This window comes from Mobula birostris, chromosome 5 (assembly GCF_030028105.1).
Source record: "Mobula birostris isolate sMobBir1 chromosome 5, sMobBir1.hap1, whole genome shotgun sequence".
Lineage (NCBI taxonomy): Eukaryota > Metazoa > Chordata > Chondrichthyes > Myliobatiformes > Myliobatidae > Mobula > Mobula birostris.
In genome coordinates, this window is record NC_092374.1 from 92,482,164 (window position 1) to 92,496,871 (window position 14,708).

Below are 14,708 nucleotides of genomic sequence, written 5' to 3' on the forward strand. Positions count from 1 at the left end.
GGACCTGAGTTCCTCCAGCGTGTTGTGAGTGTAGCAGTACATTGCAATACTTCATAATATAAATGGTAAATTATAGTAAATATATATTGTATTTATTTTTAAAAAGTCAACTTAAGCTGTGCAAAAACAGGAATAAAAAGTGGTGAGGTAGTATTCATGGGTTCAATGTCGGATGGCAGAGGGGATGAAGCTGTTCCTGAATCGCTGAGTGTGTGCCTTCAGGCTTCTGTACCTCCTCCCTGATGGTAGCAATGAGAACAAGGTATGAGTTGTGTGATGGGGGTCCTTAATGATGGACGCCGCTTTTTTGTGGCATTGCTCCTTGAAGACGTCCTGGATCCTGGGGAGGCTAATGCCCGTGATGGAGTTGACTGCGTTTACAACTTTCTGCAGCTCAATTTGATGCTGTGGGGTGTTTTCCCACACCCCCATACCAGACGGTGATGCAGCCAGTCAGAACACTCTCCACAGTACATCTGTAGGAATTTGTGAGTGTTTTTGGTGACAAACCAAATCTCCTCAAACTCCTAATGAAATATAACTGCTGTTGTGCCTTCTTTAGATATCTTCAGGCCAGGTTTGATCCTCAGAGATGTAAGATTCCCAGGAATTTGAAATTGTTCACTCTTTCCACTTCTGACCCCTCAATGAGGATTGGGGTGTATTCCCTCATCTTACCCTACCTGGAGTCCACAATCAGTTCTTTGGTCTCACTGACGTTGAGTGCACGGTTGTTGCTGCAACACCACTCAACCAGCTGATCTATCTCACTCCTGTACGCCCCCTTTACTTGTTGCAAAGGCTTGAGGGGCTGAGTTTTGGGGAGAGGATGAGCAGGCTGGGACTTTATTCCTTGGAGTGTAGGAGACCAGTGGCGACGTTACAGCAGTATATAAGACCTCCAGGGGCGAATGAGCACAGTCTTTTTCCCCAAGTTTGAGTTAAGGCGTGAAGGGAGATTTTAATAGGATTATTTTTCATATGGAACAAGCTGCCAGAGCAAGTGGTTGAGCAGGTACATTAGCAACACTTAAAAGAAATTTGGGCTGACACACGGATAGGATACGAACCAAGTGCTGACAAATGGCTTAGATGGGTGTCTTGGTCGGCATGAAGCAGTTGGGCCGAAGGGCATGTGTGACTGTGAGAAGTGTAGTGGACAGAGTCAGGGAGGTAAGAGTAGGAGAGGGGCAGGGAGTCAAAACGACCAGCCCAGGGATGGTGCGGAGGCAGCCCACTCCGCCGTGGCTTTCCCCGGGACTCGGGGAGTATCGGCGCGGCGCCGGGGATGCGAGGTGTTCTGCCACCTGCTGGCCTCTTCGCCAAGTGCGGCCGGCGGGACCTTCAACGACAACGGGCTGCCTTCCGCTGTTCCCGGCACCGGGCAGAGGCTGCTTCTATTTTCCCTGCCCATGGGAAAGGGCGCACAGCCTCCAGCTCCGGTGGGGATTGTTTGTGTGTGTGTGTCTGTGTGAGGGTGTGTTTCTGTGTGAGTGTGTGTGTGTGAGTGAGTGTGTGTCTATGTGAGTGTGCGTGTGTGAGTGTGTGTGTGTGCGCGTGTGTGAGTGAGTGTGTGTGTGAGTGTGTGTGTGTCTGTGTGTGTGAGTGTGTGTGTGTGTGTGTGTGTGAGTGTGTGTGTGTGTGTAGGGGTAGGGGTAGCTGGCGGTGGGGCCTGCGAGAGTTCCTTCTGCCGTTCAGGCGCGGGTTCCCTGAGTTGTTCCGCGCGTGGGATCTTGCTGTGCCCTGAATAGAAGCCCTTCCTGACATGGAACAGTAGAGGACGGGAACATAGCATGCACGCTCTCCAGGAGCCTCTTAAACATGGAATCTCTAGGCACACACACCACCAGGGTCCCCGGAGCTGTGAGCTGTGGCCCAGGACTGAGGGATGACTAGTTGAATAGAGCACAGAATAGGAAACAGTACATAAAGTACAGAACATTACAGCGCAGTACAAGCCCTTTGACCCATCATGTTGCGCCGACCTTGTCAATCTAACCCCTTCCTCCCACATAGCCTCTAGTTTTCCATCATCCACGTGGCCCATCAGGGAGGAGGTACAGGAGCCTGACGGCACACACACTCAATGGTTCAGTAACAGCCTCTTCCCCCCCGTCATCCCATTTCTCAATGTGCATTGGACCCACGAACACCACCTCTCTACTTCTTTAAAATCTCTTTTTACACTACTTATTTATTTTAACTATTTAGTACATATATACTTGCTGTAATCAGTTTTTTTTTCATTGTACTGCCGTGGCAAAATTAACAAATGTCACGACATTGACCGGTGATATTAATCTGATTCTGATCCTGTCTAAGAGTTTCTTCTATGCCCCTAATGTATCTGCCTCTACCACCACAGTCGGCAGAAGGTGTTCCACACACCCACCACTCTCTGTGTAAAGAAACTACCCCTGACATCCCCCTTACTTTTCACCGGTCACCGGTAACCTATGCTCCTTGTATTAGCCGTTTCCATTCCGGGAAAATGTCTTTGGTTGTCCTCTCGATCTGTGCCTCATATCATCGTATACACCTCTGTTCTCATCCTCCTTCACTCCAAAGAGGAAAGCCCCAGCTTGCTTAACTTCTCCTCATCAGGTCCCCCAACCTATGGTATCTGCCAAGTTAGACAAATCCCCCTACCTGCATATCCACGAGCCTCTCTAAAAGCCTCTGCCTCCACTACCACCACTGGCAGGGCATTCCAGGCCCCCGCTCCCGTGTAAAAATCCCGCACATCCCCTTTGAACTTTTCCCCCTTTCAGTTTATCCCTCTAGGATTAGGGATTTCGACACTGGGAAAAAGTAAACGGCTCTAAGCCTCTGCCGCACCAAAGAAAACAATCTAACTTTGTCCAAACTCTCCCTCTACTCCAGATAGCATCGTGATGAACTTCTTCTGCCCCCTCTGCAAAGCCTCCGCATCCTTCCTGAAACGGGACAACCAGACACGAATGCAAAACTGTACTCCTGATGTGGCCTAACGAGAGCTTTGTGGTGTTCCATTGGCTGATGGGTTCGGGGGGGGGGGCAGCCCCAACAGGAGGGAGCCTGGTCCCGCAGAAAGGGCCCGGGGGAGGGGTTGCCGTGCTGTGAGAGGGGTGGCGAGGAGGGAGTGCTGCACCGTGGGAGGGGCAGTGAGGAAAGAGTGCCCCACTGCAGGAGCGAGCACGGATCTACGGGAAGGGCGACGAGGAGGGAGTGCCGCACCTTTGGAGGGACAGTGAGGAGGGAAAACCATGCCACGGGGTTGGGAGCAACACATTGTAGGAGGGAACAGGCTAGTGGTGCATTGCATACTCGAAGTTATCATCTTTTGAGCAAGACATCGAACTGTGCCCTCCGGTGAAGACTGTAAACCCCTTTGATTGCGGGGTTATCCTTGGGGTCACACTTAACCTAAAACAGAACAAATATTCTAGGTCACTGGGAGCAGCATCTTCGATCACAAACATCGAACCATACAGTACACTATTGGCCCTTCAGCCCACAATATTGTACTATTCTTTTAACCTACTCCAAGATCAATCTATCCCTTCACTCCCACACAGCCTGCCATTTTTCTATTGTCGAAGGGCCCAGCTAAGAGTCTCTTAATTTATCTGCTTCTACCACCACATATCGTTTCACTCTCTGTCTTCAAAAAAACTATCTCTGACATCCAGCCCATACTTTCCTCCAATCACCTTAAACGCCTGCAAGAAAATTAATCTCGAGGTGACTCAAACATACTTTGATAACAAAATTTCCTTTGGCTTTGCCCCCTGGGAAAAAGTGTCTGGCTGTCCACTTGATGTCTGCCTCAAACATCCTCCTTCACTCCAAAGAGGTAGGCCAAGCTCCCTCAAATCTTCCTCTGCAGATGATGACTGCTATGTCTGCCCCTGTAAACGGGCTTGGGAATCGTTACTGGCCTCTGTCACAGCAAGGGTTCCCGACCCTGGTTCCATGGACACCTTGGTTGATGGTAGGACGCCATAGCATAAAAAAAGTTGGAAACCCCTGTGTTAGAGTGTCGTTCTGAGGGTTTCTATTTGAGTGGAGGGAGATGGTGTGAGTGACAAACTGTCTGATTTGCAGGGGGCGTCATCAAGAACTGGGCGGAAAGGTCGATCCAGGTCAGGCACCGAGCGCTGAACTACAACAGCACGACAGGCGAATTCCTAGTGATGAAGGAAGGGATTTACTATGTGTACAGCCAGGTGAGCCCAGACCGCAATCTCATTTATCACCCTCCCTGTGCCTGTAACATCCTCCACCCACCTTATCAGTATAGTCTCCCTCCTCCTTCCAGCCCCTACACCCCACCCTGTCTCTGTAACCCCTCCATTCCCACACCCCTCCCTGTCTCTGTAACCCCCTCCATCCCCTACACCCCTCCCCGTCTCTGTAACCCCTCCATCCCCGACACCCCTCCCTGTCTCTGTAAACCCTCCATCCCCTACACCCCTCCCCGTCTCTGTAACCCCCTGCATCCCCTACACCCCTCCCTGTCTCTGTAACCCCTCCATCCCCTACACCCCTCCCTGTCTCTGTAACCCCCTCCATCCCCTACACTCCTCCCCGTCTCTGTAACCCCCTGCATCCCCTACACCCCTCCCTGTCTCTGTAACAACCTCCATCCCCTACACCCCTCCCTGTCTCTGTAACCCCCTCCATCCCCTACACCCCTCCCTGTCTCTGTAACCCCCTCCATCCCCTACACCCCTCCCTGTCTCTGTAACCCCTCCATCCCCTGCACCCCTCCCTGTCTCTGTAACCCCCTGCATCCCCTACACCCCTCCCTGTCTCTGTAACAACCTCCATCCCCTACACCCCTCCCTGTCTCTGTAAAACACCTTCAGCACTCTCTCCTCTGCCCCTCTGTAACTCCTACCCACCAGCTCCCTCCCCCCTCCCATGGTGTTACTCCTCCTCCTCCTCTCTTGGTCTGCCACCCCTCTGCCAGCCGGGTACCTGGGTGAGTTGGGGAGGGGGGAGGAAGGAGGCAGCGAACTGCAGAGTTAATGCTGTCCCCGCATTCTCTCCCGCCCGCCCCACCTCTGGCAGGTCCACTGTGATGACAACAGCACTGCCTACCTGAAGCTGGACGTTAAGGTGGACAACGTGGTGGCCTTCAAGTGCCTGCAGGGGCTGCCCCCCACCCCGGTCTTCGGTCAGCAGCTGCCTGTCCACTCCTGCCAGGCGTCCGGTCTGGTGAGGCTGAGCCGGAACTCCCGGATAACTATCTCCAGCATAGCCGGCGTGCGCCTCAAGGCCCGAACCTTCACCTACTTTGGCCTCTTTAGACTGTGAAGGGGCCGCGTCCCCGAGTGTGAGTGAGTGTGGTGAGACCGGCTTTGTGCTGCCGGGGGCGGGCAAAGATCTCTCCCAGGACAGAACCTCCATGTTTCATACCCAAGTTTACCCTTCAAACCCAATCGGCGGGGCAAGAGGAAAGTTTTGGATCGGGCTTATTGGGAAGTCCTTACCCCTTGTACAGTTAGAGCCTTCAGCCCATTTACCAGGTTGGCATCGGTCGTTTTTACGGGAGGAAACTGGCTTTCCGGGCTCCAGATGTCCACCCGGTGCCCGTTGTAATAGGGAGGTGCTGGGGTGTGAGGGATTTGTGATTACTGCGATCTTCCCTTCTCCATCTTACAGTCAAGTATCCGAGGCTGGAGTGAAACAACTCTGTAGCAGTAGTGAGAGGGGAGGTGGGAAAGTGGGGGTGAATGGGGGCTGTTGTTACACCCGCCGGGGTTCTTTCCCCTCCTCCCCAATTGAATTGGGGTATCGTCGCCCCAGCACCTGAATCTCAGACAAGGGATCTGAGTGAGGGGATTACAGAAAGGGAACACTGGTTTTCCTGTCTTTGCCAGGGAGTTTCCAGGTATGGATTCCATATGGTGTGGGAGGGGGACGGACAGAGAGAACTGGGCATCAAGGAGAAACCCCCCATTCCCCTCCGTTCTCTGCTTGAACCTTCCCTTTCAACAGCTCCAGCGATGGGCAAGAGGGCTGTTCACTGGCAGCGGGCTAACTGGTTTTCCATTGGTTGTGGGTGAAGCAGGGGCAGGACTTCTGTTGGATGGACAAGTGGGGTGACCAATGGCAGTAGGCCAAGTGTTTTACTATTGGTTGTGGGTAAAGCAGGGGCAGGACTCCTGGTAGATGGACGATTGGGGTGACCAATGAAGGTACTCTGCGAAATGGCGTTTCGGGTCGGACACTTCACCTGTACTGGAAAGAAGGGAGATGGCCGGTATAAAGAGCTGGGGCGGAAGGGTTGGAGCAGGTGATCAGATGAGTGGGGAGAGTGGCAATGGTATCAGAAGCTGAGAGGTGATAGGTGGGACCAGAGAGAAATCTATTTGCCAGGCAAGGGCAAGGCTTATCTGCTGTGGCTTTTGTGGAGTGGTTTAATTGTCCGGGGCGCAATGGAATGAGAACGTTCTTACTAAACAAAATGCTGGCGCCACACCAACCTGTAAAACTTTTTGAGCTGAAAGGTTCACAGTAACTTGTCCCAGGTGTTGGGGAGGGGGTAGGGAGTAGGTTGCGGGAAATGAATTGTGTGGAGGAGGGTGAAATAGGGCTGAGAGCTGGCATAGACTCGATGGGCCAAATAGCCCGCGGAGCTCAAAGGACACACGAGAAACAAGCATTCATTCCTTGCCTTCACCCACTCTTCTGCCCTCCTCTCCACACACTCCCCTTGCCAGAGCCCAATTTTCCTGCACCTCACCCCCACTCCTAACGCCACCTTCTCCCTCCTCCAACCCACTTCCTTCCCCCACACTCCTCCTTCCTCCCTCAACACTCCTCCAACTCCAACATCTCCGCTGCTCCCCTCAGCCCACCACCCCATCCACGTTCACGTTCAGCACTGAGTGCTCTCCAGAACTTTATATGTTATGATTTGTGTATATAATTTGTTTAATCTGTTGATGGGGCAGGTCCATATGCTGATGCCAATGCCCCCACCCACAAGCACCTGTCTTGCAGGGGTGGGACAATGATTCTCTTTCAATACCATGAGATGTGAAAGAAGAATTAAGCCATTCGGCCCGTCAAGCCTGCTCTGCCATTCCATCATGGCTGATTTATTTTTCCTCTCCACCCCATTCTCCTTTGACGCCCTGGATGGGTGGACCCTTCACTTGTGCTTCATGGCGGGGCTCAGCGGGGGTTAATTCTACAGGGGGAGAGGTGCTCGGGTAGGGCAGGGAACCAAACTCGTTTCCCCCAAAACAAAACGTATCAAAAAGCCTTACTACTGCAGACGAGGATTAAAAACTGGAAATGTAAGACGTAGAAGCAGCCACAGGCCAATCAATCCTTCAAGCTGCTTCTATCAGTCTTTGGCCTCAGTACCATTTACCTTGATTCCCTTCATTTCTACTGGATATTGAAAGGCCTGGTTAGAGTAGAGGAGATGTTTCCAATAGTGAGAGAGTTTAGGATCAGAAAGCACAGCCTCAGAATACAAAAATGGCCCTTTGGAATAGAGATGATGAGGAATTTCTTTAGCCAGAGGGCAGTTAATCTGTGGAACTCATTAATAATAAAGGCAACCAAGGTTTCTGAGAGAAAACAGAGATTGAGGTTGAGAGGGAAAATAAATCAGCCATGATGGAATAGCAGAGCAGACTTGATGGGCCAAATGGCCTAGTTCTGCAACTATGGCTTATGGTCTAAGAGTCCCACCAATCTGTACCTGCCAACGAGGCTCTACAGCCCTACAAACGCTCAGGTGGCCCACTACCTCCGAGTTCCAGCGACCCCAACTCAGTCCTGACTCCTGACACTGTCTGGAGCTTGCAGGTTCTCCCTGTGATCTCCTCCCTCATCCCAATGCTCTTTGGTTTCCTCCTTCATCTCAAAAATGCAGGCAAGTGGTATCAGCTAGAGTGGATCCTGAGGAGGTTCAGGAGAATTATCCTGGGAATGAAAGGATTAACGTATGAGGAGCATTTGACAACTCCGGACCTGTACTCAATGGAGTTCAGAAAGATGGGGGTAGGGGGGATCCCAGCTACTGAAAGACCTGGACAGAGTGGACACAGGGAGGAGGGTGCCAACAGCAGGAGAGTGTACGGCATGGCCTCAGAATAAAGGAATGTTCCTTTAGAGCTGAGATGACAGGAACTTCTTCAGCCAGTGGGCTGGTGAGTCTGGAGTTGATTGCAAGAGAGTCCAAGGCAGAGGCTGATAGATTATTGATTATTAAGGGGGCTAAGGTTACAAGGAGAATGGGGTGGGGTGAAAAAGAGTCAGCTGACATTGAATGTCAGAGCTGATTTGATGGGCTGAATGGCCTGGTTGAGCTCCGATGTCTGATGGCAACACACACAAAATGCCAGAGGAACTCAGCCGACCAGGCAGCATCTGTGGAGAGGAATAAACAGTCGACGTTTTGGGGCCAAAACCTTTCATCGCGATCCTATGGTCAGCAAAGATGAGTTGGGCTGAAGGGCCTGTTTCTGCACTGTAGGTTAATCGGCCACTGTAAATTGCCTCCCCGAGCGAGCCCGGCACAGGTGCAAGAATAAATTGGCCGTTGATAACAGAAAGAATTTCAAAACGGAGGTATTGTTTAATTGGGAGCTGCTCCAGTTCTGGTTTTGGGTACAGGACAGGGGAGGGGGAGGGCTGTGAGCTGGGACTGGGGGCAGCAGAGGTTGGGACGGCCAGACTTTGAAAGAAGATGGAGGATTCAGGTCACGAGATAAGAAGTGAAACATTGACCTCACGGTTTCTGCCGCGCTTAAGTGTTTGGCGTCCTTTGTGTTGGTGGCAGCCTGTTGTATATAGGATATAACTCACGGTGTAAATGGGTGTATAAATCTTTGCTTTTATTTTACACTTCTGTCTCTTGTGTCTTTTTCAATCTTCTGCCAGTGGAGATAACATCATCAGTGATAAACCAACACGACTGTAAAATCCTGCATACAAGTCGCACTCTAGCCATATTCAGAATTCCATAACTTCTGAATAATCACGCTAGGGATTATTCAAAAGTCATGGACTTAGGTGCAGATCATCATCGTCATTATCTGCTGTGTTGTATGACGTGGGTGATTGTGGTCTCATGACTATGATTGCTCTTGGCAAATTTTTCTACAGAAGTGGTTTGCCAGTGCCGTCTTCTGGGCAGTGTCTTTGCAAGCCGAGTGATCCCAGTCATTATCAACACTCTTCAGAGATTGTCTGCCTGGTGTCAGTGGTTGCATAACCAGCACTTGTGATCTGCACCGGCTGCTCGTACGACCATCCACCACCATGGGGCGGGGGGGCTAAGCAGGTGCTACGAGGGTGACCTGCAGGTTAGTGGGGGGAAGGAGTGCCTTACTCCTCCTTTGTTAGTGGCACATCTCCACCTTGCCACCCAAAACAATTAGGTGCAATGTTCTAACCAAGGTAAATTAGCTTTATTTGTCACACATGCATTAAAACATTTGATGAAATACATCTTTTGTGTCAATGAACAACAGTCCAAGATTGTGCTGGGGGCAGCCCACAAGTATCATCATGCGTCCGGTGCCAACATAGTATGCCCACAACTTACTAACCCTAACCAGTAATTCTTTGGACTGTGGGAGGAAACCAGAGCACTCAGAGGAAACCCACACGGTCACGGAGAACACATACAAACTCCTTGCAGACCACACCAGGACTCGAGCACCAATCACTTGTGCTATTCAAGGTTAAAAGTTTGAAGTAAATTTATTATTGGAGTATATATAACCCTGAGATTCAATTTCTTGCAGGCATACTCAGTAAATCCAAAAACCATAATAGAAACAACCAGTGTGCAAAAAATAACAAACAGTGAAAATACAAAAGAAAGAGGATAAAAAATAAATAATAATAAATAAACAAATAATATTGAGAACAATATGAAGCGTCCTTGAAAAAGTGCATAGGTTGTGGGCAGGTGAAGTTATCTCCTTTGATTCAAGAGCCTGATGGTTGAGGGGTAGTAACTGTTCCTGAACTTGGTGGTGCAAGTCCTGAGAATCCTGTACCTTCTTCCTGATGACAGCATTGAGAAGAGAGCATGACTTGGGTGGTAGGGTTCCCTGATGATGGATGCTGCTTTCCTGTGACAACGCTCTGTGTAGGTGTGCTCAATGGTTGGGAGGGCTTTACCCGTGATAGACTGGGCCAATCCAATAATTTTTGCAGGATTTTCCATTCGAGGGCTTTGATGTTTCCATACCATGCAGCCAGTCAATATACTCTCCACCACACATCTATAGAAGTCAGTGAAAGTTAATCTTGCAATCTTCTAAGGATGATCATTGTCCAGTAGCACTTACATCCACTGGGATGATGTGCTTTGAGAGGTTGGTTATGGCTAGAATTAACTCCTGTCTCAGCAAGGACCTATAATTTGGCTATTGCCACATTAGGTCTACAGTGGACACAATCTTACTGGTTCTTCACACAGTCTTGGATCACCTGGTCAATACAACTACCTATGTCAGGATGCTGTTTATTGACTAAAGCTCAGCATTTAACACCATCATTCCCACAGTTCTGATTGAAAAGCTCCAGAACTTAGGACTCTGTACTTCCCTCTGCAACTGGATCCTTGACTTCCTAACCAGAAGACCACAATCTGTGCAGATCGGAAATAACACCTCCACCTCAGTAACAATTAACACTGGCGTTGCACAGGAATGTGTGCTTGGCCCACTGCTCTACTCTCTCTACACCCATTATTGTGTGGCTAGGCACAGCTCAAACAGCATCTATAAATTTGCTGACGATACAACCATTGTTGGCAGAATTTCAGATGGTCATGAGAGGGTGTACAGGAGTGAAATACGTATATCAGCTAGTTGATGGTATCACAGCAAGAACCTTGCATTCAAAGTCAGTAAGACCAAAGGACTGATAATGGACTTCAGAAAGAGTAAGATCAGGGAGCACACACCAGTCCTTATAGAGGGATCAGAAGTGGAGAGAGTGAGTAATTTCAAGTTCATGAGTGACAATATCTCTGAGGATCTATCCTGGACGCAACATATTGATGCAGCTACAGATAAGGCACGACAGCGGCAAAACTTCATTAGGAGTTTGAAAAGATTTGGTAAGTCTCCAAAAACACTCAAAAAATTCCACAGATGGACCATGGAGAAGGTTCTAACATTGTATCCGTGTTACAATGTGGTATGGGGGGTGGGGGGGGGGGCTACTGCACAGGGTCGAAGTAAGCTGCAGAAAGTTGTAAACTTAGTCAGCTCCATCATGGGCACCAGTGTCCGTAGTATCCAGGACATCTTCAAGGAGCGCTGCCTCAAAAAGGCAGCATCCATCATTAAGGATCTCCATCACCCATCTCATGCCCTGTTCTCATTGCTACCAACAGGAAGGAAGTACAGGAGCCTGAAGGTACACACTCAATGATTCAGGAACAGCTTCTTCCCCTCTGCCATCCGATTTCTGAATGGGCATTGAACCCATGAACGCTACCTCACTACTTTTTTATTTCTATTTTTGTACTACTTATTTAACTTAGCTATTTAATATATATATATATATATCCTACTGTAATTTGCAGTTTTTCTCTATTATTATGTATTGCATTGTACTGCTGCTGCAAAGTTAACAAATTTCATGACATCTGCTGGTGATATTAAACCTGATTCTGATTCTGAAGTCGAGGTACCACTGTGCTTTCTTCGTAATGGCATTTATGTGCTGGGCCCATGACAGGTCTTCAGAAATGATAACAGTGAGGATTTTAAAGTTGGCAAACCTCACCAGCTCTCGTCCCCAAACAGGACTCACTCATGGACCTCTGGTTTCATCCTCCTGAAGTCAATAATCAGCTCTTTGGTCTTGCTGGTGCTGAGTAAGAGGTTGTTGTTGTGGCACCTCTCAGCCAGATTTTCCATCTCCCTCCTATATGCTGATTCATCACCACCTTTGATTCCGCCAGTGACAGTGGTGCCACCAGCAAACTTCAATATGGCAGTAGAGCTGTGCTAGCCACTCAGTCATAAGTGTAAAGATAGTAGAGCAGGGGGCTGAGCACACAGCCTTGTGGTTCACCTGTGCTGGTGGAGACTGTGGAGGAGGTGTTGCCAATCCGAACTGATTGGGGTCTGCAAGTGAGAAAATCCAAGATCCAATTGAAGAAGGTGGTATTGAGACCAAGGTCTTGAAGCTTATTGATTAGTTCTGAGGGAACGATTGTATTGAATGCCAAACTGCAGCCGACAAGGAGCATCCTGTTGTATGCATATTAGCTGTACAGATGTTCCAGAGTTGTGTGAAGGGCTAATGAAATGGCATGGTAGCGTGGTAGTTAGCACAATGCTTTTCAGCTGCCATCTCCGGAAAGCCAACTTCTCCCCAGGAGTTGATATGTTTCATTACCAGTCTCTCCAAGCACTTCATCACAGTGGATGTAAGTGCTACTGTACGATAGTCACTGAGGCAGGTCAACACACTCTCCTTAGGCACTGGCATAATTGAAGCAGGTGGGTACCACACACTGCCGAATCTAGAGGTTAAAGATCTCAGTGAATGCTCCAGCCAGTTGGTCAGCATCGGTCTTCAGTACTCAGCCGGGTACCCTGTCTGAGATGAATACTTTCCGTGGGTTTGCCTCCTGAAACATGCACTCATGTCGACCTCAGGGACTGAAATCACAGGATCTTCAGAGGCTGTGGGAGTTTGTGATGGTTCCTCCATGTTTTGATGGTGAAAGTGAGTATAGAAGGTGTTGAGCTCATCTGGAACTGAAGCCCTGTTGTCATCTATGTCGCGTGATTTCACCTTGTAAGAGGTGATGGCATTCAAGCCCTGTCACACAGCTGTCGTGCTTCCTTCATTGATTCAAGTTTAGTCCAGAACAGCCACTTCACCCGTGAGGTGGCTTTCCGGAGGTTACAGCTGAAAAGCGTGGTGCTAACTGCTACGCTGCCGTGCCAATTGTGAAGTCAGGAATCCATCTTATCGTACATGGGACCCATTCAATAGTCTTACAACTGTGGGGCACAAGTTGTCCTTCAGGCTCGTGGTACATGCTTTCAGGATTTTGAATCTTCTGCCTGATTGAGGTGGGCAGAAGAGTGAATGTCGGGGATGGGAGGATTATTGGCAAGGATGAGCTTATAACTTCGAATATACACCCAGTGTTCACTTTATTCGGTACACTGGTACACCTGCTCATTAATGCAGATATCTAATCAGCTTATCATGTGGAAGCAACTCAATGCATAAAAGCACACAGACATGGCCAGAGGTTCAGTTGTTGTTCAGACTAAACATTAGAATGGGGAAGAATGTGATCTAACTGACTTTGACCATGGAATGATTGTTGGTGCCAGATGCAGTGGTTTGAGTATCTCAGAGACCATAACATATAGAAGCAGAATTAGGCCATATCAGCCCATTGAGTCTGCTTTACCATTCCATGTTGGCTGATCCCAGACCCCACTCAACCCAATACACCTGCCTACTTGCCATAAGCTTTGATGCCCTGACCAATCAGGAAACTATCAATTTTCGCTTTAAATCTACCCATGGGGTTGGCCTCCACTTCTGCCTGTGACAGAGCATTCCACAGATTCACTACCCTCTGGCTAAAGAAATTTCTCCTTACCTCTGTTCTAAAGGGTCACCACTCAATTTTGAGGCTGTGCCCTCTAGTTCTGGATACCCCCACCATAGGAAACATCCTCTCCACATCCATCTTATCTAGTCCTTTCAACACTCTGTTGAAAGACCGAAGACTGCTGATCTTCTGGGATTTTCATGCACAGAGAATGAAAACCATCTCCTGGGAGGAAATTGTATCTTACACCTGACCATTACTGATGTTCTGTAGCTGTGGTAAATACTCCTTGATCCTGTTTCCAAACCAAGTACTGGACTTGCTTCCATCTATGATGATCATAAACAGCTTCCTTTTGAAACTCTCCTGGTGGGAATGAGTTGTCAGTGAGTGGCAGTTCATTGGGTGAAAACACCTTGTTAATGAGAGAGGTCAGAGGAGAATGGTCAGACTGATTCAAGCTGGCAGGAAGGTGACAATAACTCAAATAACCACACGTTACAACAGTGTTGTGCAGAAGAGCATCTCTGAATGCACAACACATTGAACCTTGAAGTGGATGGGCTACAGCAGCAGAAGACCACGAATACACACTCAGTGGCCACTTTATTAGGTACAGGAGGTATCGAGTAAAGTGGCCGCTGAGTGTACTAGAAGTTGTTGCAGCTTCACTTTAACAATATGAGAAGTAAAATTCACCTTATCATGGCTTTTGCTAAGAATCGGGTCTCATAAAACTACTAGCGTTGTGTAAAACTCCAGCCAATTCATTAATGTCCTCCAAAGGAAGGGTGAAGAGGTCCTCGGAGGGTAAGTGGTGAAAGGTTTATGAAGGACCTGAGAGCCAACTTTTTCCTGCAGAGTGTGACTGAGTTTCCAGAAGAAGCGGCTGAGGCAGGTACAAGATTCAAAAGATACTTGGACAGGTCTGTGGACAGGAGAGGCTTAGCACAGGGATCCACAGTAATGGTATTTCTCCATGGTGTAAAAAGGTTGGGAGCCTCTGCTCTAGAGGCGTATGGGGCAAGTGGGACCAGCTTAGGTGGGCTAAGGAGGGGAATCCTTCCCACCCCTCTCCTCCAACTATCCTGCCCCCTTCTCCCTTTCCCCTCCCCTCTAACCACCCTCACCTTTCCCACCCTTCCCC

The 14,708-nt window shown here is 49.1% G+C and overlaps 1 protein-coding gene across 1 annotated transcript in view; it reads left to right on the plus strand.

Annotated features, from left to right (window-relative positions):
* Positions 1-8,851, plus strand: part of tnfsf12 (TNF superfamily member 12) — a 45,173-nt gene extending 36,322 nt beyond the window's left edge. The window contains exons 7-8 of the mRNA XM_072258440.1: positions 4,087-4,208; positions 5,056-8,851. Coding sequence (XP_072114541.1) covers positions 4,087-4,208; positions 5,056-5,301 — 368 coding nt within the window. The 3' untranslated portion in view covers positions 5,302-8,851. The remainder of the gene's footprint in view (positions 1-4,086; positions 4,209-5,055) is intronic.
* Positions 8,852-14,708: the final 5,857 nt, after the last annotated feature.